At 44.8% G+C, this 24,935-nt stretch overlaps 1 protein-coding gene across 1 annotated transcript; it reads right to left on the bottom strand.

Moving 5' to 3' along the window:
• Window positions 1–15,410: 15,410 nt before the first annotated feature.
• Window positions 15,411–17,864, bottom strand: LOC100841406 (polyubiquitin). The gene is made up of 2 exons (NM_001317880.1): window positions 17,796–17,864; window positions 15,411–16,705 (listed from the first exon to the last, which is right to left on the bottom strand). The coding sequence occupies exon 2, from the start codon at window positions 16,703–16,705 to the stop codon at window positions 15,560–15,562; it is 1,146 nt and encodes a 381-aa protein (NP_001304809.1). The 5' UTR covers window positions 17,796–17,864; the 3' UTR covers window positions 15,411–15,559.
• Window positions 17,865–24,935: the final 7,071 nt, after the last annotated feature.

The following is a 24,935-nucleotide window of genomic DNA, read 5'->3' as shown; positions in this document are numbered from 1 at the left end:
GAGGGCCGGTCCTTCTCTTCTCTAGATACTACTGTACTTCTCTTCTTCAGATCGAGCGCCGCCCTTTTTTCTCCTGTTCTTCAGTTCCGCCGCTGCCGCCCTCCTGCTCGCCTCGCGCCGCCGCCCTTCTCACCGCCTCACTGCCGCCCCTCCTCCTCCCAGGCGCCCCGAACCACCTCCCGCCGCGCGCGAGGGAGCTCGAGGAGGCCTTCACCACTACCCGCCGCGCCGCCCTCTCCTGATCTTACATTCCAAATGTTTTTATGGGAAATTTTTGGGGAGGGTAAAAATAGGGATCCCGTTCTTTGGGTATGGGGAGGGCAAATCACGGGTTGATCCAAACCCTCCCAAACGGCATCCCGAATGCGCCGGCCTCGCTCGCAGTTCGTGGTCATCCCTTCTTGTCGCCGGTTAGTGATCTGCCTTCTAGCCTTTGTTGGGAGAGAGTTCGGAGAAGCAAGCAGAGGGGGAGTCGGAATTGTTGCAGAAATAAGATGGTTGCTTCAGCAAAACAAACAGAAAATCCGAATAGTATCAGAAATCCGAGGAGATCAAAATTGCGGTGAAACCCGTAGAGTACTTGGCTCCGTATTACCCAAACCAACTCCAGTTAGGAGTGGGAAGCCTCGATTAGTGATTTATAAATATAGCCCGGGTGCTGCCTTTTTGCAACGTATTCCTCCATCAGAGAGATAAACAATCGTCAATTATAAACGAGAGGGCTGCCGTAAAGAGCTCTGCTTCGTGCTGCCATCTGGAATTCAAGATTGCAACTTTCCACTGCAGAAGCAATTCATCTTCCGTGAGACTTGTAGCGTAGCCAGATGATGAGACTACAGAGTCTAGCGATGCACCAGAGATGTTAATTTTTTGGTGTAGCTGGTTTGGGACGTGAACATGAGAAGACCTACTTTTGAAAGTTAGCCACACCGGTGGTGGTTTAGTGAATTATATCATTATATTTCTTATAGGCTTCTTTTGCTTTTGAATTATATCATTATACTTTTTATGGATTCTTTTGCTGGAATGCTAAAAGGAAAGAGAACATGGTTTGGTGAATTATATTTCTTAAAGGTAAAGAGTTATGATGATAGTGCCTTGAGATGAAAATTATATACTTTTACACCACACAGAGAGCGATAGATAATTTTCTTTGGATCGTGCAAATGCTAAGAGTTGGTTGAGTTGATGATGAAGTGGACACCGCACATGTTGAGTTTACAAACATTAAATAAATCTTAGTGGAGATTAATGGTGATGATGTGTAGAGAAACACCTCTTGGTGTGGTGGTGGAGTTGTGGGATGGAGAAAAACCACTTCGATCAGAACAAGCCTTGCAAGAATACAAGCTAGCTCGACAACCATGATACAAATCTGAATTGGGCCAACTAGTTGATTGGGATACCAATGCAACTCAATGGTGACGGGGAAACACGAAACAATTACCAATAATCTACCCTACCGAATCCCCATCCACGGTAGTATTGTACGGTGCTGGATGGTATCATCAGGTGCATGGTTGATCCTGTCTCGGGCAAAGGGACACCACACCGCGTGATGGAAGAACAAAAATGAAATACTTTAGTTCTCCCAACCAAGAGAATGAGGTAGCACTTGTGATTGTCCCCATGCTTCCCATGCCGAGTTGAGGAGGTAAAAGAGATTAGTTTCCTCATATTGGAGGTCTATCTATTGACAATCTTGTCAAGGGGTTGCTACGATACTATGCTCAGTGGATTGAGCAGCTGAGATATATATTTGTGACCGAACTCTGAACCGCATCATCGAGTTTGGATTTATAACATGGTGGCCATCTAAAGATGTCAAAAAAAGAGGTGGTGGTTGTAAGCAATGAAGAGTACAAAATAATGGGGTTAAAGCACGCGGGGTAAAGACGATATAATATGAAGTGGAGTAGACATAAAAGGCACTAAACTTTTTGACACTTAAAATGAAGCCTTGGAAATAATTCAGTGGATGGCATGGAGCGTGTGGATCACTTGTCCTCCGGTGACATGGATTTCTCCTAGGACATATATTGATACTCGGGATAGTCTCCCAGCGGATAAAAATAGAACAAGTCACCATCCCAGCGGATAAAATTAGCAACTCAAGCACAAATAGCTAACTGGATTACACGCAATGCCTACCAACGTGATGAACATCCTAGAAGTTACAGTTTGCTCTCGCCTTTACTTAGATCACCTTCCTCGAAAAAAACTAAGGACTGTTACAACCATGGCCACATAAGTGCAATTATTATTTAGTACTGATACTCCATTTGGACCACGACGAGGCAGCATGCATGCCCATCACCCACATTGGTGGAATGGTTTTTGCTAATGACTGATGCAACATATATGCAGCTGGTCTGTTAAGGAAGGCATAATTAAGAAGCTACATGATTTGTATAGACTCATACCTAGGGAATGTGCACTAATTGGACCCTTTTTTCCTCTGTTCGTTAGGGATACCATGCCAGTGCCATATGGAACAATAATGTATGTGCTTTGCAGTAAGTAAATGGTAATAGTACTGTGATATTTTATATTTAAAAAACCGTGTGTTGACAACTAGATTTTTTCTAAGGCCGGCAGGCGAGCTGCTCGTTTCGTTAATAGAAGGAAAAGTACAAATAGGAAGCAAGGTGTTGACAACTAGATTTGACACTTCGCAAAGAGGCTTTTTTATTCTGAAAGAAACTCTTCTTAGATCATTAAGCCTGTCTCCTCAGCCTAATTAATACTTTCATAATTCTTGTCTCAAATTTGTCCAAAAATGAATGTATCTATTCCTAAAACGCGTCTAGATACATGTAATATTTCGAAGAGTATTGCTTTGCAAAACATGCCCTCAACTGGTGCCCTGCTTCTGCTCTCTTCTCTGTTCTAACTAGGCTCACCACGAATCCACGATACAGGCTTGTAAGATGTCATTCTGTTTCATACTTACTATTTCACCAGCCCATGTATCTTTCACGGAGCATTGGTAGATGCTGCTAATCTGTCAATAGAACCACAACTTTTGTGTCCAATTATCTCAGTCCACCCAAAACACGAGTTTAATCTCGTTTGACACTATTTCTTACAGGTGGGCCCGCATGTCAGGTGCCACATCTTTTTCATGAGACCCCTCGTTTTTTTTTCCTCATTGCTCTTCTTCTACGGTGGGAGTTTTCTTGAACTGACCATGAAAATTGACCCAGGCGGTGATGCGGGCGGCGAGGCAGCAGGCGGATCATCCCCGGGCGGGACAGCAGGCCAGCGGAGCAGGCGGTGGTGGGGGCGGGCAGCAGGGAAGCACGGCGGACGGCCGGGCAAGGCAGCAGGCGGCACGCGCCCGCAGACGGCGGGTGGCGGGGCAGCAGCCAGCAGGCGCGCGGCGGGCAGCAGGGCGGCGGCCGGGCAGAGCGGCGGGGCAGCAGGGACGCACGGCGGGTGGCGGGGCGAGGCAGCGGCGCGGCGCGGCAGGCATCATCCATGGCCAGTTCAAGAAAACTCCCACCGTAGAAGAAGAAGAGCAATGAGGGGAAAAAATAAAAAGACGAGGGGTCTCATGAAAAAGATGTGACGCCTGACGTGCGGGCCCCACCTGTAAGAAATAGTGTCAAACGAGGTTAAACCCGTGTTTTTGATGGACTGAGACAATTGGACACAAAAGTTGTGGTTCTGTGGACATATTAGCATCTAACAGTGCTCCGTGAAAAGGCTGTCTCAAAACCTGTGGTTCTGTGAAATTTACTTTTATTGTAAAGGTGTTCAACGGGCCCTTGAGGGGGAGTTTGAGAGAGAGGGAGAAGGCACAAAAATGGATGGTTCTATAGGCCGTCGAACCATGGCGCATCGTGTGTGGCTCGGCGGTCGCCGGAAGGGTTTTGGCTCTGGCAGTCCAAAGACGATGCCGGCTTGCTTGAGGAAATGCCCGAGCTGATGGACGCGGCGGGATCTCACGTGGGTGTGCGCGGCCGATCCAATGTTGCGCGGTGGCACATCAACGGGGGATTAGAACAAAACTACAAACCATCTACACTAAGTGCGGGAGTAAACATCATCCAGCACCAAAGACGCGAGACGCGCATGCCGTCTGTGGATGGTTGATCCAAAGCCGGGTAACAATACACCAGGCATAGAAGGACTGAAAACGTGACATCTCGTTCAGTTATCACGAACAAAACTATCAAGCTCCTTTGCTTGTCTTGATGCTTCTCATGCCGAGTTGACGAGATCTGGGCAACAAGCTGGCAAAACAAAAACTTGGCTACCTGATCGTGGAGATTTATTCTTCAGGGGTTACTATACAACAATACGCTCGACCGGTTGAGTATAGTTGAGGTATATATTTGTGTCTGAGCTGAAGCACTAAATCTTAGCAAATTGATTACAAGCCTGCGTCTACTCGTACTTGAATTTATAACATGGTAAATGCACTTCTGAAAATGCAAAGAAGCTCGGTTCAAAAAAAAAAATGCAAAGAAGCCAATAGGTAGTGGTTGTAAACAATGAAGAGAGTACAAAATAATCGGGTTAAATTAGAGCACGAGAGGAGGTAAAGACCACAACATCGCGTGTAGTAGAGAAATGACGCTTGAGCCAGCTAGCAATCCACTAAAACACTAAACATTTTTAAGGAACTAAACACTTGAAATGAGTCCTAGAAAATGCTCAAGTTACTGGATGGCACTGAGTGTGTGGATCACTTGTCCTCTTGCCACACGGAATTCTCCAAGGACATAAGTTGTTACTCGGGATGGTCTCACTGTTAATTAAAATAGCAGTTCAAGCAACCATCCCAATGGATTGAAATAGCAAGCCAAGCACAAATAGGTAACCAGATTCTACGGACCGGGCACGTTGCTCTAATCGGACTGTCTAGTTATTATTTTGACCGAAATTAGAAGGTAATTTTGCATTACAAAAGGGAGAAATTATGCACAAACTCAAGAATGGTTAGGGAAAGAACAAATCTGAGTCTGCAATGGGCTATACATAAATAAAAAAAAGTTACAAAGTTCACACTGCCCAGCATGTGTAGCGTTGGTCAAACACAGATGCTAAGAGAAGTTAGAACCGGTTCTACCCACTGCAGCACCTCGGTGCTAAGAAATTTTCTCCAGCATCGGTGCAGGTACTTGCACCGGTTCTACGAGATAGTTGACTTTGTAGGTCCCGCACGGACCCATGCAGCAGCGGCAAGAAGGATGAGACCTGTGCAGAGAAAGATCAGTTTTGTGGGAATAAAAAACTCTGACCGGTAGGCCTACAGCAGATGCTCATAGACTCGATACATTGAAGCACATTCTGCTTTGATGGAATCGGTGCTTGTGTCAGATTGTTAGAATCGACACACTGCTCATGCCCTTAGGAGGCCAGTATCTTCTCTGACGAGGCATTCCACGGCCTTACCGTAGCAGTTTTGTTTTCGAAAAACTCCGGTTTAATGGGCCTTTTTTTGCTGTGAATTAAGGATGGCAAGCACTAATCAGTAAATCTAGATTTGGGCCTCTAATTTTTGGAGGCCCGACTAGTTGCACATCTTGCACCTTTCACTATACAGGCCTGGAAAGCACCTTTGCTTGTCCTGATGCTTCTCATGCCGAGTTGAGGAGATTTAGGCAACGAGCTCGCAAAACAAAAGCTTTGGCCACCTCATCTTGGAGATTTATTGTTCAGGGATTACTGCAGCAATACACTCGATGGGTTGAGTATAGTCGAGGTATATATTTGTGTATGAGCTGAAGCGCTATATCTTATCAATTGATTACAAGCATGTGTCTACAGGTAGTATCTTTGAACCTGAACATGGTAGTACTATCCACTTCTTCTGGCGGTCCAAAGATTTCAATAAAGAGGTGGCGGTTGTAAACAATGAATGACCGAACTATTCAGCGACGTCGCATCTGAGCGTTAGCGTGCGGCGCCCTCAGTGCGAGTGTAAGCGCGGTTCAGCTGATTTTCCCATGCTGGCCACCTTGCTACCTTCCTCTCGCGCGGCCAAGCAGCCAGGCTGGCCGAGTGCAAGTCTTCACGCGCATGCAGCAACGCAACGCAATTTCCCTTAAAAAAAAAAGCAACGCAACGCTGATTGAAGTGGCCAGGTGCATACAAGAAGCTGATTACTTGAGCATTTTTTTGCTAGTTAATTTTGTACGTTCAAATTATTTTATAACTCAAACCGTGTGTCCGATTCACAATCCGTCTTCATCGTTAGATTCGTATAGTTTATCTAAATTTATGTGATTTTCCGTTTGGAAATTTCAAAAAGCTTTTATCTATTAAATCGTGCACCTGAGTGACAATCTTTTTTTATCTTCTTTAAATCGTGCCAAGATCCACAAAAATAGATCCCACATTGATATGTCTAGACAACTTCTATTTTTCGTCAGAAATTACCGGGTCATGATCTCTTGTTTACCGGATTATTACCAGGTTGTTTACCATGTTAAGACACTTGCTTACCGGATTATGATCACATGGTTACAATGCTAAATCACTTGTTTACCAGATTATGAGCACATGATTATCATGTTGGATATCACTTGATTACCAGGTTGTAGTCACTTGTTTACCAGTTTACTTAGCATCAACGTGCACCTACGTAAAGACTATCACGTGTTTATCAAGTTATGGTCACCTGTTTACCATGTTTATACCACGTGTTTATCAGGTTACGGTCGTCACTTGTTTATCGGGTTATAATCACTTGTTTATCAGGTTAATCACTTGGTTACCAGTTATAGCCACGATTTAACAGGTTGATATCACTTTGTTACCAGGTTATGGTCTTTTGATTACCGGGTTAATATCACTTGGTTACCAGCTTATTGTCACAGTTTCCCAAGTTAATATCACTTGGTTACCAGATTATATTCACTTGTTTATCAGGTTAATATCACTTGGTTATCAGGTAAGGTCGTTGTTTTACCAGGTTAGTATCACTAGGTCACCAGGTTATGGTGACTTATTTACAAGGTTAATATCATCGGACTGCTAATATCATTTGGTTACCAGTTTTTTTGTATCTAGGAGTTGGCCGGGTTGAGCGTGAAGATGTATGTGCCGGCCGAGGGCGCCGCGCCAGCAGGGTATTGGCCGGACGCGGCGCTCGCACTGGTCGCCGGCGACGGTGTTGCCATTGGCATAGGGCCGAGTGGCGGCACCCGGCAGGTTGAGGAGCCGCCGGTGAAGGCTCTGTATGTAGTGGATTTGCTCGGGTTGAAAGGGGCGTCTGTCTGAGGGTGGCACTGGGGCGTCGGGCCAGACTTCATGCGCCGCTACCGCCGTGACGTGCAGCTCTGCCTTCACGCCCGGTTACCCGGATGCCGCAGCCTGCCGCTACTCCCCCTCCATCGTCCTGCGCCGCCGCGCCCGCTCGTGCGCAGCATCTGCCTTGCCATGGTTTTAGCAGCTAGCAAAGTCTGAACATCCTTATATCTTTGCCTCCTGATCAATTATCATCCGGGCACATGTATGCTTTTAAAAGTGATGGAATAGCTGGGTAGTAGTATTCATGTCCTCCTTGCCATCTGAACCTTCAAGCAAGCATCATGAAAATGAGCCCTATGGCTGTTCGTCAGACGCACGTCGACTTGTGAGGCTAAAGGGAATGCAACCAGATCAGAACCAACATGCTAAATGCCAGTAGTACATGGGAAGTAATTATGCGATTTAACTGGGCAAATATGCCCCAAAGAAAATGCAAAACCACACAACTGAAAAATCACTTTTGATGAACCAGAGAGTTAATGATACCAACACGATCATGGACATCTGATTTGCCAAACTAAACTGCATACGCTGCCACGGACACCAGCGGCGGCCACGTATCGCAGTGCCCTGCTCCGCCGTTGTGCGCGCGCTGCTCTCCGCCCCCGGCCTCCTTGCTCCGCCCTCGGCCCGAGGGGGCTCCGCGAGCGCTGCTCCGTCCCTAACCTCCCTGCTCCGACCCCGGCCAGTAGGGCTCCGCCGCTGCTGCGTGTGCTGCTCCGCCCCTCGTCTCGTGCGGCTCCGCCACCGCAACCTCCTGCTCCGCCCTCGGCCCGCAAGGCTTCGCCGCCGCTGCTCCGTCCCCAGCCCGTGCTGCTCGTCCGTGAAATGGGATGGGGAGGAAAAAAGACACAGGGCGCGGGGGAAGAGGTAGGAAGGGGAGAACGCGCTGCAGCCGCAGGATGTCCCCGCACGAATCTTCAAGGGCGCCGCACGGTAGAGCACAGGTGGGCACGTTTGCCCATTAGATTGTCCGAGCAATGAATAGCAATAATCAGGTTGAATTAATTAGAGCACGAGGTGGAGTGGAGTGGAGAAAAATGTTGCTTAGCTTGTAGTCTACTAAACACTAAACAAAAGTACCAACAATCAACCCTAACAATTCCCTTCCGCTTTTGGATTTTATCCAAACGATTCTTGTTGAGATAGGAACTTGTTTTTAATCAATAAAGCGTCCACCTTTACCCCTAAATAAACATAAGAAATACATTGGTGCATGCCATCGTGTCCATGGTTGATCTGGTACTGGCCAATGATTCACTGGCATAGAAGAATTATCCTTGATACTACGAAGAAGCACCTTGCTCGTCACAATGCTCTCTTTTCTGATCAGGCCCGGGCCTCCCACGACCTTGTGGTAGCAGCTTTGTTTTTGAAGACTCTGTTTCGCTCCATTGAGCGGCTTTGTTTTTGAGGACTCTGTTTTGGTCCTTTCACAAATTCCAAACTCCATCTGCCAAGCAGCCACCTATCATCGGTTCATCTGCTGATCTGCTCGTCCGCTACTCGATCGTTTCAAACAGCTCCACTACGCCAGCCGCTGCTGATCGTTGCCGGCTTGCCGCACGTCTGCACCGTCCGGTCAACTCATCACTAGGTCATTTGCCAAAGATTTGCATAGTCATTAGCTATCAGTTACACGCGGATGAGATGAGCCTAAGAGATTTAACTCTTCTTAACTAGCAGTGCCTTCGCTAATTCGAATACTCGAGAATCCTAGTGCTGAAAATTCAGATGCTATACAAAGAGATTTTATATTAATGTTTTGAGACAAATTCATAGTACAGCTCGTTTGGTATCCATCATTTGGGCATAGAATTGCAGAATTCATTTTTAATTTAAAAAAACAACTTGTTTGGTTGGCACGGAATTAGCAACAGGAATTCAATCTCAAATTCCATGGAATCACATTATAACTAGCCTCAATTCCTCTCTAAAAGCTATCATTTCTCTAAAATTGTCTCTCATTTTTCAATTCCATGTGGTAGACAAACATGTTTTTTTAACCCGGAATTCAAATTCAACCAAATGAAGTCCTATCAAAAATTGAATTTCATTTCAATTTGATCAAATGAAATGAATTCTTGGTTGCCAAAGGAGCTAGTAGTGTAATGTTGTTGTCAGACATATGATGGTCGAAAACCACAATGTGGTCTTGGGTACATGCTCTCTCATGACGAAAAAAAATTCGTACAGAAAAAATTTGACAGAAAAAAATATTTTGACAAAAAAAATCATATACTCAGCCCATATTAAGTGACTCAAATTTGTCCAAATATGATGTCTCTATACCCAAAAGCGTCTATATACATGTAATATTTCATCACTTAATATGGACGGAGGGAGTATTACACATGACTGAGTATTTAGAACAGATGCTAAACTTCAAGAAAAAATTCTCATTTTCACAACATATGGAATAAAGTCGAAGAAAATCCAACTCAAGATGCTTTTTTACCTCCTTATTCTGGACTTTTATGCACATTATAAATGATTCATTTTCTCATGAAAATTTGTAGAAGCATACCTTGTTCTAGTATCTACATGTGAGGTGTTTTTTTCGAGTTTTTTTATTATTAAATTCATCTTTTGAATCTTTCAGAATAACCGGACCAAATGCACCCGAGAACCTTAGTCCATGTCAGCGATGCTATGTTTTCTAATTTTTGCCGAATATTTTTACATTTCATCTGCAATCTCATCTTTTGCCCTCCACCCTGTGTTCGCTCCACCTCTGCTTGATCCACTTAGATGGAGAAAATCCACTTCAGTCAGAACAAGCCTCGCAAGAATACAAGCTAGCTCGACGACTATGATTCAAATCTGAATTGGGCAAAGTAGTGTCTTGGGATACCAATGCAACTCGATGGTAACGAGGAAACACGAAACAAGTACCAACAATCTACCCTAATGAGTCCCCATCCACAATAGCATTGTGCTGCGCTGGATTGTATCGTCACATGCATGGTTAATCCTACGTCAGGTAAAGGGACACCATACCGAGTGATAGAAGACCAAGAATGAAATACTTTTTAGTTTGCCCAACCAAAGCGTTGGGGTAGCACTTGTGTTTGTCCCCATGCTTCCCATGCTGAATTGAGGGAGGTAAAAGAGGTTAGTTGTCTCATATCGGAGGTCTATCTATCAACAATCTTGTCAAGGGTAAACTTGGTGGATTGAGTAGCTGAGATATATATTTGTGGCCGAGCTCTGAATCGCTATATCTTGCCAACTGATTATAAGGATGCGTTTAGAAATCGCATCATCGAGTTTGAATTTATAACATGGTGGCCATGTAGATATCAATAAAGAGGTGGTGGTTGTAAATGAAGAGTACGAAATAATGGGGTTAAAGCACGCAGAGTAAATACGACAACATGACATGGAGTAGACAGAATACGCAGGAGTAAACGACACTAAACTTTTTGACACTCAAAATGAAGCCTTGGAAATAATTAAGTGGATGGCATGGAGCGTGTGGATCATTTGTCCTCCTGTGACATGAAATTCTCCGAGGACATATGTTATGCTTGGTATAGTCTCCCAGCGGATTAAAATAGAACAAGCCACCATCCCAACGGATCAAATAGCAACTCAAGCACAAATAGCTAACGTATCACATAGGGAAGAGCTGATTTATTTTGACGGAAATTAGCAGGTGATCTGCCTTTACATATTAATAAAGGGGAAAATATGTACAAACTGTTAGATTGTGATGAGAATGAAACTGTCTTTATTCGATGATGGTGTGTCCAATATATAGGCTTACAAAGGGCCGTGTCTTCTCCGGAGGGATGCGAGCAACGGTCGTGTCCGTCCAGGAAGAGACGCGCACGTGCAAGGCGTGCAAGCCCGACGGTTTGCTCACAGGCAACCGTTCGGTGCTAATTACGAGGGATGATTAACATTAATCTAATTAATCTTAACACTGGCAAATTGCTCACAGGCAACCGTTCGGTGCTCATGTCTTGTCCTTGCTAGTGGTTCATCATCTTGAATAGAGATCTCCTCCAAAAACCCTGTGGGAAAAATATGAGGAGAATGGTGTATGATATGTTGCTAAAATTCCTTCAAACCCAGTGGAAAAATAAAAAGAAAATTATGCAACATATAATGGTTATTGTCTTCATGATTGCCCATACGAGAAAAACCTTTGAAGGAAAAACTCATGGTGAATTTTAGAGAACAATAAAAATGTCAAGTATACATCCTTTAAAAAGTCCCGTGGGGAAAAATGGGAGGTACGACATTTGTACTTGTGTTGATATTACCTCATTAAAAACCTTTGATGAGAACCACATGAGTAAACTCATAAAATGAAAAAGAGTGTAATATGATGTTTGAATAAGTTATATTTTCAGGAAGGTACTCCCCCTGACCCATGCAAGTCTCGAACTCGTCTCATACCAATTCCAGAAACGTATTTCTCGAATGTTGAACTTGGTAGAGATTTCGTGAATAGATCAGCGAGATTATCGCATGATTTGACTTGCAAAATGTTTATTTCCCCACTCTGCTGAAGTTCACGAAGATAAAACAATTTGGGGGCAATATGCTTAGTGATGTTGTTCTTAATATAACCTGTTTGCATTTGTGCAACACAAGCTGCATTATCTTCATAGATAATGGTTGCTGCTCCAATGGGACCAATACCACATGACTGTTGTATGTGGTTTATCATTTTTCGTAACCACACGCATTCGCATGATGCCTCATATAGGGATATGATTTCAGAATGATTAGTGGATGTAGCCACTAGGGTCTGTTTGGAAGACTTCCATGAGATAACTGTTCCACCATGAAGGAACACAAAGCCCGTTTGTGATCTGGCATTGTGAGGGTCTGACAAGATCCAGCATCAGCATATCCAATCATATTAGAGTTGAGATTTCTCTGAAATTGAAAAAATAAACCAAGATTTTTGGTGCCCTGGAGATATCGAAAGATATTCTTGACTCCCATCCAATGACGTTTGGTTGGAGCAAATTCACTGCGAATGCGATATCAGGCATGGTGCAGTTCGCAAGATACATAAGCGCTGCAATGGCACTGAGATAAGGAACCTCAGGTCCCAATATCTCTTCTCCATCTTCCCTTGGTCTAAATGGATCTTTCTCTACGTCTAGAGATCGAACGACCAAGGGAGTTTTAGATGGATATGATTTGTCCATATTAAATTTCTCCAATATTTTCTGGATGTAAACGGCTTGGTGAACCAAAATACCTGAAGGAAGGTGCTCAAGTTGAAGACCCAAGCAAAATTTGGTTTTACCCAAATCCTTCATCTCAAATTCCATTTTTAGGTGATTGCGTGCTTCATCAATATCTTGTGAGTTGCCGATAATGTTAATATCATCGACATACATAGAAATGATGCAAAATCATGTCGAGGATTTCTTAATAAAAGCACATGGACAATCATCATTATTGAAGTAACCCTTTTGTAAAAGGAACTCACTAAGTTGGTTGTACCACATCCGTCCCGACTGTTTTAAGCCATATAATGACTTATTCAGTTTTACACAATACATGTTGCGTTTTGCGTTAGGATTCGGGATAGGGATTCCATCAGGAACCTTCATGTAAATATCCGAATCAAGTGACCCGTAAAGATATGCGGTCACTACATCCATCAACTGCATGGATAGATGATTTTGGACTACCAAAGATATAAGATATCGGAAAGTGATCCCACTCATTACTGGAGGGTATGTTTCATTGAAATCAATGACAGGTCTCTACGTGAAACCTTGCGCTACAAGCCTTGCTTTGTATCTCACCACCTCATTGTTCTCATTCCGTTTCCGGATGAAAACCCATTTGAATCCCACAGGGAAAACATTGGGAAGTGTAGGTATTGCGTCATTGAATACCTTCCTTTTGTTAAGCGAGGCAATTTCTGCTTGGATTGCATCCTTTCATTGAGGCCAGTCGGAGCGTTTTTCACACTCAGCCATGGTCTTTGGATCATGATCATTTTGAAGGTTGTTTGCAATCGTAATTGAGAAATATAGGTCGACAATTGTAGACTTTCGGTCATATAGTTCTCCGGAATCAATGTAGTTGGTGGAAATTTCATTTACCCTTAGTGACTGATCGTTATCTCCCAATACGATTGAGTCTGGGTATTCCGATGTCCCAGTTAATGTGTGCACCACTGAACTGGGTTGTGGAGGTTGCCCTTCCACCGGGTGAATATTGCCCGTTTGGTGTTTATCAATGTGGAGTTGACTTGCATTTACTGATTCGGAGGATTTCTTCTTTTGTTTCCTTTGTTGCTTGCGAGGAGCAGGATCCTGGGTTGCAGTCGTACTTCTCCCCCTCTTATTTTGAACGGGAGGTTGAGTGGTTTTAATTGGTACCTCCACTCTTTCCGCCGCATTTCTCGCAGGATTGTAGGATTTTCTAACACCTTTATAGTCAGTAAATGAATCTGGCAGATTATTTGCAATGTGTTGCAAATTGATTATTTTCTAAACTTGGAGTTCAGTCTCTTGAGTACGTGGATCTGAGGAGGAAATGTCTTGGGCATTTCAATTGATTTCCTGGCATTCTTTCTGATACTTGAAATCTCCCCCTAATGCCGAGAAATGGTCCTCATTAAAGATGCAATCAGCGTGACGGGTTGTGAATAGATCCCCTGTTAGGGGCTCTAGGTACTTGATAATAGACGGCGACGGTGACGACGTGGGGCAGGGAAGCCAGGGGAAAACGAGACGGTAATGTTCATCTCCATCTCACCTCTTGGTGTTCTTCTTTCCCCTTCTTCGGTTCTCCTCTTCGTTTCTTCCCGTTTTGCTCTCGGCAGAGCAGTGTTGATAACGTGTTAGATTGTGATGAGAATGAAACTGTCTTTATTCCATGATGCTGTGCCCAATATATAGGCTTACAAAGGGTCATGTCTTCTCCGAAGGGATGCGAGCAACGGTCGCGTCCGTCCAGGAAGAGACGTGCACGTGCAAGGCGTGCAAGCCCGACGGTTTGCTCACACCGTTCGGTGCTAATTACAAGAGATGATTAACATTAATCTAATTAATCTTAACACAAACTCAGCAAAGGTTGAGGACAGGGAAAGGGCAGATTCTAATCTGAAAAAAACAAAAGTTACAAAGTTTCCATCTCCTTCTATGGACTATGTCTCCTGGGACCAGGCCACTAGTACTACACAGCCCACCATTTCAGTTTGTTCTCAACGATAGATGATGAAGAACACCTACAGAATACAGTATGTTCTCGTCGATCTTTACTTGATCCAGTTCAGGACCACTCTAGTCTAGATATTGTATCCCTATGATTTGTTCTCTTATACAGATATAAAACACAAAGGTACCGCAATGACAAAGCGAGTAGTATTTAGTACTGATACTCAATTTGTAGAACGACAAAGCAATGTGCATGCCCATCACCCACATTCGGCGTGCGATTTTTAGCTAATTGCTGATGCAAACAGTGACACCAGCTGGGGGCAAGGCTTAAGAGACTGGTTAATGTTCGGCACAAAAAGGCATGGAAAAATAATTTGCCAAAGCAGTGTGCCAGAAACTGGACAGCGGCTCTACAAATATGCAGAAATTGAACTCAGGCACACTGACAACACAGCAAACAGATGACGATGAACTTGCAGTTTGCTAGTAAAAAACCTACCAGAATGACAAAGCAATCTAAATAACACCAAAATCAGCTTAAAACCTCAGGCAGCATCGCAGCTCCAAGCTGCTGTACGTACAGTTCTAGTTGGTCCTGAACACCGTTCAACAAAGAATGTCTTAACTTTGACCAAATTTGAATGCATCTATGCATTAAGTTATGTTTAGATACATTTGAATGCATCTATACATGTTTAGATACATCCAAATTAACAAACTTGAGACGTCGGAGGAAGTAATTACTTTACACCGAAAGAAAGCAGATAGTAGTAAAATGCAGCAGGATAACTTAACAGTGAAGAACTGCAGAACAACAACGAAAGAACGTAAGCACTTTACACCTAAAGCGAAAGCAGATATAAAATGCAGTAGGATAACTTAAAACAGTGAAGAACTGCAGAACAAGACCACAACAGCGAACAGATGTCAGACAGTAGAATTACACACGGGCTCACTTATTCATCATAATAGTTCATAACGCTGCTACCGCAGCAGAAGTTCTGGTACACAGGCATAACACTGACGACAGTACTGTAGGAACAAACACACGATCAGATCAAAGATAAGACTCAGACACGCGACAACTCCACCGGAGGACACCCTGAACCAGACTTGTGAACCCAGACAGAAGCAAGTCCATGGACAGGCACTTACTGGCCACCACGGAGGCGGAGCACCAGGTGAAGGGTGGACTCCTTCTGGATGTTGTAGTCCGCCAGGGTGCGGCCATCCTCAAGCTGCTTACCAGCGAATATGAGACGCTGCTGGTCTGGGGGGATGCCTTCCTTGTCCTGGATCTTGGCCTTCACATTGTCAATAGTGTCAGATGACTCAACTTCAAGCGTGATGGTCTTGCCTGTGAGGGTCTTCACGAAGATCTGCATGCCACCGCGGAGGCGGAGGACAAGGTGAAGGGTCGACTCCTTCTGGATGTTGTAGTCAGCCAGGGTACGGCCATCTTCGAGCTGCTTGCCAGCAAAGATGAGACGCTGCTGGTCCGGGGGAATGCCCTCCTTGTCCTGGATCTTCGCCTTGACATTGTCAATTGTGTCCGAAGACTCAACCTCGAGGGTGATGGTCTTGCCAGTGAGGGTCTTGACAAAGATCTGCATGCCACCACGGAGCCTCAGCACCAGGTGGAGGGTGGACTCCTTTTGGATGTTGTAGTCAGCCAGGGTGCGGCCATCCTCAAGCTGCTTGCCAGCGAAGATGAGCCTCTGCTGGTCCGGGGGGATGCCCTCCTTGTCCTGGATCTTTGCCTTCACGTTGTCGATGGTGTCAGAAGACTCGACCTCGAGCGTGATGGTCTTGCCGGTGAGGGTCTTGACAAAGATCTGCATGCCACCACGCAGCCTGAGCACCAAGTGGAGTGTGGACTCCTTCTGGATGTTGTAGTCAGCCAGGGTGCGGCCATCCTCAAGCTGCTTGCCCGCGAAGATGAGTCGCTGCTGGTCCGGGGGGATGCCCTCCTTGTCCTGGATCTTGGCCTTCACGTTGTCGATTGTGTCAGAGGACTCGACCTCGAGCGTGATGGTCTTGCCGGTGAGGGTCTTGACAAAGATCTGCATGCCACCACGCAGCCTGAGCACCAGGTGGAGTGTGGACTCCTTCTGGATGTTGTAGTCAGCCAGGGTGCGGCCATCCTCGAGCTGCTTGCCCGCGAAGATAAGGCGCTGCTGGTCCGGGGGGATGCCCTCCTTGTCCTGGATCTTGGCCTTCACGTTGTCGATCGTGTCCGAGGACTCGACCTCGAGCGTGATGGTCTTGCCGGTGAGGGTCTTCACAAAGATCTGCATCTGTTAACACGAAGTACACAAAAGCCGGGGTAAGTACACGGAAATCTGCAAGGACATCAATACATGATCCAAAAGGAGGCGACTAAAATCAGCAACCATATCAAGAGTAGTAGAACAAACTACTCTGGCAAACCATGTTTACAGATTACAGTGGTAACGTGTTCCTAGCAGATTGCAAACTACTAACCAAATTATCACCGATCAGTAGCAGGTATATTCAATCTTGACACAATAATCTGTATAAGACTAGGCATAATCAACGATAACATCATAAGAACCCATACGAATTATAGAGATGAACCAACTACGAGGATGAACGAATAATCTGGTAAATTACAGGCATACATAGCCCTATAGATCAGGTATAGGAGCAATAAACAGATAGGTTCAGCACAAATCTATCATCAACCATCAGTAACCGATGTATCCAATTTTAACAACAATCTGCAGAAGCCTACGCATAATCAACAATATTATCGTCAGAACCCAAACGATGAACCAACTACCGAGGATGAACGAATAATCCAGTAAACTACAGCCGTACATAGCCCGATAGATCAGGTATAGGCGCAATAAATAGCATAGATTCAGCACCAAATTCCATCATCAACTATCAGTAGCAGATCTATCCAATTTTAACAAAATAAAATCTGGAGAAGCCTAGGTATGACCAACAATAACATCGTCAGAACCCATACGGATTACTGTGACAAACCAACTACGAGGATGAACGAATAATCTAGCAAAATTACAGGTGCACATAGCTTAGTAGATAGGTACAGGCGCAATAAGCAGCATAGATTAAGCAGAAATCGCGCTGACCCAACGAAATTACTCCTAGAAGAACATAATCAACTGAACCAGCAGATCTACACGATAATCCAGACATAGCCGAGAGGCTCAACGACGACCGACCTGAATCGATCTGGACTAACCCGAATCACAGTTCATAAACGCCAGATCTACGAGTTCCTTCTAGCAACAAACAATCGATCGATCCACGAGAGAACACGAACGGGTGTAAGGGAATCGAATCGATCGGCTACAGAACACGAACGGAAGGAGGAGGATCGACGGGAAACGGGCGTACCTTGAGAGGATCGGGAGAGGCTTCGCTTCGATCGCTAGGAGATTTTTCTCGGTGCGATTGAGAGTTTGGATGTGTGGAGAGGAGACGGGAGGGGGCGGGGATTTTATAGCAAGGGAGGAAGAAGAGTCCCGTGAGGCTACGGCACCGGGGCGGATAGGACGAGAGAGGAGGGAGAGGCGGTTTGCGTGTGGATGAGAGAGTCCACGCAATTCCGGGGAAACAGCCGGGAGATTGAGCGGTCACGGAGATACCGAGGAGCAAAGCAACGCCGTTTGTTTGTTGCCGTCGGAGTTTGGTTGGTGGCCGTTTGGACTCAAGATGGTGTTTTTACCCCACCAGGGGACGACGGGATTGGGTCAAATTCAATACCCGCGGATTTTACGGTTCAAACCCGGTTCAGCATTCTACAAATCCGGTACCTGTGAAACCCACGAAAACTCAATATGGCCCATAAAAATGGCCTGATATAGCCCATATTTTTATCCCAAATGGTGTTGTTTTATGTGTGAAATGGTGTTGTTATATGTGAGAACTATATGTTATTGTTATACGTGTGAAATGTTGTCTAAATTATAATGTTTTGTTTTATCTTGGTGTTGAAACGGGTTGTTTTTTATTCATGTTGCTGCTGCAACTTTGGCTTGGTGCTGAAATGCTGGCGGGTTCGGATTTCCCGACGGGGATGAAAAACCCGATGGGGACGGGTCTGGTAGAAAACTGAAACCCGCGACCGGAAACGGGGACGGGTTTGGGATGAAGGTTGCGGGGACGGGTTTGGGCAGTGACTACCCGACGGGTTTCGTCCCCGTTGCCATCCGGAGTTTGGACGCTGGCTCACGCTGTTAGTTGTGGTGTGGCGCGCGTCGTCCGTCCGTCACGCGTGAATCGTGATCTTTGGATCGCATACGGACTACAACTACCATGGATGCCGTTAGTTGTGGTGTGGCACGCGTCGTCCGTCCGTCACGCGTGAATCGTGATCTTTGGATCGCATACGGACTACAACTACCATGGATAAGCGTGCTTTGTTGCGCCGCTGTTAAATGAAGCTTTTGTTTCTACGGATTGTTATCGTGGCATTGTTTTGGTGGGCCTGTTTTCATACGGATTTTGCTGTTTAAGTGGGTGTACAAAAGTGTAAAAATTCTCCCACCCCTCTCTTCTGCTTCCTCTGTAGCCTCTTCTTCTCCGATGGAAATATATTTGGTGAAAATAATATCTAATAGTTGATACTACATGAGAGATTCAAATTATTTAACCATCAATTTCTCATGCGACCAAGTCAGATTGATATGGAAACTGCAATACAACGAAGAACCTAGGGACACAAATATAGCCTCTCTTTTTGCGCATATGTGACACAAAAATAGCCATCTGCCTCATGATCTGCAATTCCCTCTCGAGTTCTTCGCTTAATTTTATTTGTTTCCGCCATTATAAAGCATCAACAAATGATCCTATCTGAGAAATTCTCAAGATTATAGTGCAAGATCCAAATTAACTGTCATGTGATCGTTTTTGCATCTTGGAATTAATCTCTCTCGATGTGGAACAATTGTATTCTTCCATACATATACACAACCATATCATAATTCATACATACAATTGCAGATCCTTTCTGTCAACGTGTATACGACACTATTGACTTGTTTTCCACATGGCGACGGACTTCTATCCAGCTAACAAGAAAAACTGATCAACACGTGAAAATATTAGTTTAATAACAGTTACCCAGCATTAGAGACCTAGCTACAAACTAGAATTTAAACAAGTAATGTTTTGCACAGTTTATACAATTCACACATGGAATTAGGGACCTCAAATCTAATATAATTAACATATTTCTTACGTATATACAATTAGCACCAGGTTTTCCAAAGATTAGGGCCAAGTAAAAAGGAAATAGTGCAAAAGGAGGAGGACATATTCCTTATATAAGAATCACTCGTCAAATAAAAATCGAAATAATATAATGAACTACAACAACATTGTAGACACTTAGCTAGTTCTCAATATATCTCCAATTCTTAAATTGTAACACAAAACAACTTCTCTTGGAGATCAGGTATTTAACCAGCGAGCAAGAAGCTTAAAACTACGCCAAATTACACATCAATGGAGGACATTACTAAGGTAGATGGTCTTAACAAACAGCAATTTCATTGTGTACTGAGCCATTGCTGCACAATACCGTGTCAATTTTTTTTAAATAGCTATTCCCAATGTTTACCTCGTTTATGCACAGAAGGCATATGTACTTCTGATGTAGAGCCTCGTCATTAGTTTTGGCCTTAATTTTAAAAGCAAAAAAGGTAAGCAACCAAGAACAGTATACTTGAAACAACACTTTTCTGATTAAAAAAAGATAATTGTAAAGATGAGGAACCTGTACTTTCAGCTTTTTTCCGCAAGGAAATTAATGTAAGTATAGATCTAAAATGTGGATCAACAGACCTCGCCTGCAGTATCTCCCCGAACCTTTCTAGTTGGTTTCCTCTTTGCCACAAGTTCCTCTGCAGCTGTTGGGTGAACATCAATAGTGGCATCGAAATTTTACTTCATGAGCCCAGCCTTTACAGTTATTACAAAACCCTATCATAAATAATGCGCATCCAGGAATGTATTGTTGAGGCATAAATGGTAAGATGAGAACGCCTAAAGAAAGCATACAAACCTGATTAATCTCGGGTGCATATTCACCACACATGATCCTAGAACTTTGTCCGTATTAGCAAACACAATAAGCTTCATGTACATGCGGTCAGGTAGCCCAGAAAGAGTAGACTAAAAAAATGTATGGTTTTACTCCTATTCAAACATGCATTGCAAAACGTTCTGCCTTTAGTTTTACGGTACCTGCTCTTCAGTAAGGCCAACTTGTCCAAACGGAGGTTGGAAAACACGGCAGACGACACAACACTGCCAAAATGGATTGTGCATGGTTGAAGAGTGTTAAATACAATACTTTGTTCTTAAAAAAAATTCCACACGACTGAATTCCAATATAATTGAAAGAGCTAGCCGTTTTGGATTGGGAAAAATGGGTTCTAATATTTGAAAGTCGATGTATATGTTCATATCTCTGCAACACATACCTTAGATCTGGTTTTGTGAGGTCATTGGTGAAAATAGTCTGTGTTCATGCTCCATCTTCCGTTAATGCAAATGGCCTCAGGTTCACCCTATTAGTAACACCCCCATACCCCAGATTGAATCAATCGAAGTTCAGGAATATTCATATTACAAATCAGCTTTCCTAAAAAAAAAGTAAATTACAGTCAATTTGGGAGTTTCAAAGACCACTTAATGATCATCAATAGTTCACGGGGATAGTTCACAGAGTATACACACACGTGCCACAATAGCACCATGCTTGTCCATTTTGACAGCTACATCTTCCGGTCCCAATTCTGCAAGTATTAATTTCGTCTAAGATTCATATATAGAGAAACGCATCTGCGCAAAGAAGAGAGACAAAATAAATAAAGATTATGTTAAATTGGTGTACTCGCAGTTCGGCACCGCCCAATGGACGCCACGCTTCCGCTGTGCTCCGGATCCCCGTCGTCTTCCTCCACGAGTTGTTGACGCCCTGGCCCCCGCACGGTGCCGGATCTTCGTCTTCGCTCCACGAGCAGCCACCGGGCAGAGAGCGCGGCGCCGGATCTTACTCTCCGCTCCGCGAGCAGCCACTCGGCAAGAGTGTTGGGAGGGGAGGGGGTTGTCAGCGGCGGAACTTGATGGCAACAGCGATGGCAAACCCGAGATGAGCGAGGGAGGAATCGAGGGAGGAGCGATCGCTGGGACTGGGAGGGAAGGAGGGAGAAAGGGCGTCCAGGAGAAAGGGGATCGGGGGAGAGTCAGGAGTAGTCCCGAAGTTTCAAGAAAAGGCCACGAAGTGGAGTGCGGAGAGCTGCGCCGGCCCAGAAAAAAACAAAAGGACGAAGCAACGGCCCAGATAACATCGCAAGAACGGCGATGATAGCACCACGTAGAGGCATCGATAGAGCCTCAAATCTTTGCCCTTTCATAGGGGTAAAGATTTGACTCGTATCAGAAATGATTTTGCTATTTTTTTGGGGACTTTTTTTTGGTAGTGTTACGGGTTAATTTCAGTCACATTATTGTTGGGGAATGAATTGTAAAGATCATCGTCACGAAGCAATGACTATCGGATGCAAGCAGGATCTCAGCTATATCTTGTTTGCTTGATTGATCTTGTCCCCGCGTCACAGGCTCGGGCGGCTACGGCGACCATCCTTCCCTCACCTCGCCGCCGCCAGAGGATGCCAGCGAAAAAGCCCCCATGGGCCAACAACGGTGGCGACGCCGGCGAGGCTTATCCTTCTAGGGAGATGGGATAGCACCGGTGCGGGCTATATTTCTGACGGCGGAAATGTGTGCCGTTCTTGCTAGCTGCCGATCGGGCCCGAGATGGCTAGCGTGGTGCAATGGTTGGCGTCGGTTTCGGTCCGGACGTGGCAGCATCAGTGTGGATCGGGATCCAACGCACGGGGGCTTCCCTACGCGGATCTGGGTGGTCGGCTTGAAGGTGTCGTAGTACAGTTACGATGCCTCCCACCCTTTGTGGTCAAGGTTCTCCGGGCGAAATCTTGGATTCCTTTCTAGATCGGGCAACAATGATGTCTTTCGGTATCATTCTCTTCTTGGAGGTGGTGTCTTAGGAGACCTTGACCGGTGGCGGAGGCTCGCTTGTTATGGGGAGATTTGGTTTGGCTTGGGCCAGGAGTTGCGGTTTCGAGTAGCGGGGCCTCGTTGATGTGCTGAGCTGCAACGGTTATCGGAGAGGTTTAGTTCTGTCTACCTTATTCTGATGTAAGGATCTGTTTTCTCTCTGGTATAATTTTCGCAGACGGAGATTTTAATTTCGTTGTTGCGGCTTGATTGCCCAACGATGCTCTAGCCCTAATTTTGGTTAGGTAGCTTGCTCGTTGTCAAGATTTTCGTAAGATTTTCCTTGAATAAGTTGTTTTATGCTCAATTTTCTTATAAATAGGTTCGACTCTTTTCTTCTATAAGAATTGCGGGAAGAGGGGGTTCCTAAAGAAAACGTAATCGAAGCTAAGAATCGTCAAAATCACGATATGACGCATTTTACTTTATATTTGTGTTCGTATTTGAATTCATATTTACATATCAACATGGTTTTACCGTCCATGACCTTTTTCTTCCGGATGATTGAATCGAATAAAAATGTGTCTTCAAATTAGTAGAAATCTTTTGATGTCAAAATATACGGATTGCACACATATGGACATGGTTTTACTAACAAAAGAACTTGGTGTAGAGGTGTGCGTGGTCATCGCGGACGGGTTGTGAACTTGTGATGAGGCCCAACTGCACGAAAAATATCAAAGAACCCCATGTCGGCATTGCCGCCGGAGCAAGCAAAAAACAAACGGCACCGCGTCCGGCTCGGCGTGATATCATATTTCACGGCGAGCAAACGGAAAGAATCGCGTCTGCTTTTGCTCTCCCCACAGGCCCACACGTCGCCGTCGTCGTGGCCCCATTGCTGTCCTCGCATTGCGGACGTTGCTTTCTTCCCCGTCCTTCCAATTTCCATTAACTTTCGCAAAAGCAGCGTCAGCTTTCGGAAAAATAAATAAATACTCCAAGGCAGCATGATTTGACGGGACCCTTCGTACCAGGACCATTTCATTTCGGGCGTCGTTTTCCTCTCATTTCGGGCGTCGTTTTCCGTTCCCTTTCGCATTTTCTGCTGGGTCCTCAACGTGGAGGGAAAGCAGAAGCGGCAAGAATCGACATGGCTTTGCGCCCGTGACCTCGCATATGGAAATGGAATCGTCGCGTCTTGCTGCAGCTGCTGTTTCGCTCCTTTGCTTATCGCGGCTCAACTGCATCGGCACTAAATTCAGAGCAGATTATTATAGTGCTGATTCCAGTATCGCAAGGAAAGGATTCAGTTTGGCTTTCTTAAGGTAAAAAAAACTTGGCGTGCAGGTGGAGCTGACACAGCCGTGGAGGATTTGGTTCGATCGTGCCGGCTGCAAACTAGTTGGAGTCATCTGAGCGACGGAATTAATAACACATCAAGTCTCAGTAAACGACCTGCTTGAGATGACACGCTAGCTCTTGCTTGTTACTCTGAAAAATATGTGAAATGTTTCTGCTAACCAAAATTTAGCAGTAGCACCAATAGGGATTATATGTTTAAGCTGGAAGTAACTGTTCCCCTGAAAAATTATTTGGTTTCTGAAGCTGGAGTACGTAGCACTAACAACCTCATCACGGCAGCAGCCAGCAAATTTAACTTTCATTTTTTGGAATAAAGGGAAGTTGCTTCGGCAACACCTGCTACTAGTAAACAAATGTGATGCATCTTTGACTTGGTAGGATCAGATCAATCACAGAGCTCTTTCGCGTTAGATTAATCTGGCGGCATAACAACGATGCACTCGGTTGGAAAATGACTCTGCACCTAATGCCAGACAGATAGCGGCATGAGCAGCTGGACTAATCAAATACTTGGATTAGGGCGATGATAAGAACTCGCTGGGCATAAGATGACTAGGAAGACAGGTGACCTGAAACTCAGACGACTGTTCCTTTCATAGTAGATCTATTCGTTTCGGTTGTTCTAGATTGAGGATTCGGTGGCATATAAAGGTTGAATGTTGAACAGGACTATTCTAAAGCCTCCGAGCTGGAATTAAGTTCTCTTCGGTTTTGAGGTGCCGTGCGTTTCAACAGTCAATTGTTCTAGGATGTTCTAGTTCCATGATTTTGAAAGAGATTCGGTCCATAAAATGATTTATTATCTGCCCTGGAAGAACCTAGACGGAAGCCTCTGCAATAGGGAGTACCATGGCGAATTATCATACAAAAGAGTTACTGTACACGTTACCAACTTGCCGTGGCTCAAAAAAAAAACTTGCCGTGGCAGAAAAAGGATAACATGATAACGGGGCTTGCTCGGCGCGTAGGCCCAGTTGGCCCATTTCACTGTAACGATGGGCCATGCACACCGCTCCATTGCCGAAGGACAAGGTTAAAAAAAATAAGCTTTGATAGATCCATGGAAAATTAGAAATAGCCCACACTGCAGCTCTATAGTGTGTAGTCTATACACCTTGAAGATGTCTGCTGTAATTGGAC

Source organism: Brachypodium distachyon, chromosome 1 (assembly GCF_000005505.3).
Source record: "Brachypodium distachyon strain Bd21 chromosome 1, Brachypodium_distachyon_v3.0, whole genome shotgun sequence".
Classification (NCBI taxonomy): Eukaryota; Viridiplantae; Streptophyta; class Magnoliopsida; order Poales; family Poaceae; genus Brachypodium; species Brachypodium distachyon.
Note: the sequence above shows the minus strand (reverse complement) of the source record. Positions and strands in the feature narration are given on the sequence as shown.

Coding starts and splice junctions, on each gene's coding strand:
- LOC100841406 (NM_001317880.1), bottom strand. CDS start 16,705: ATGCAGATCTTTGTGAAGACCCTCACCGGCAAGACCATCACGCTCGAG.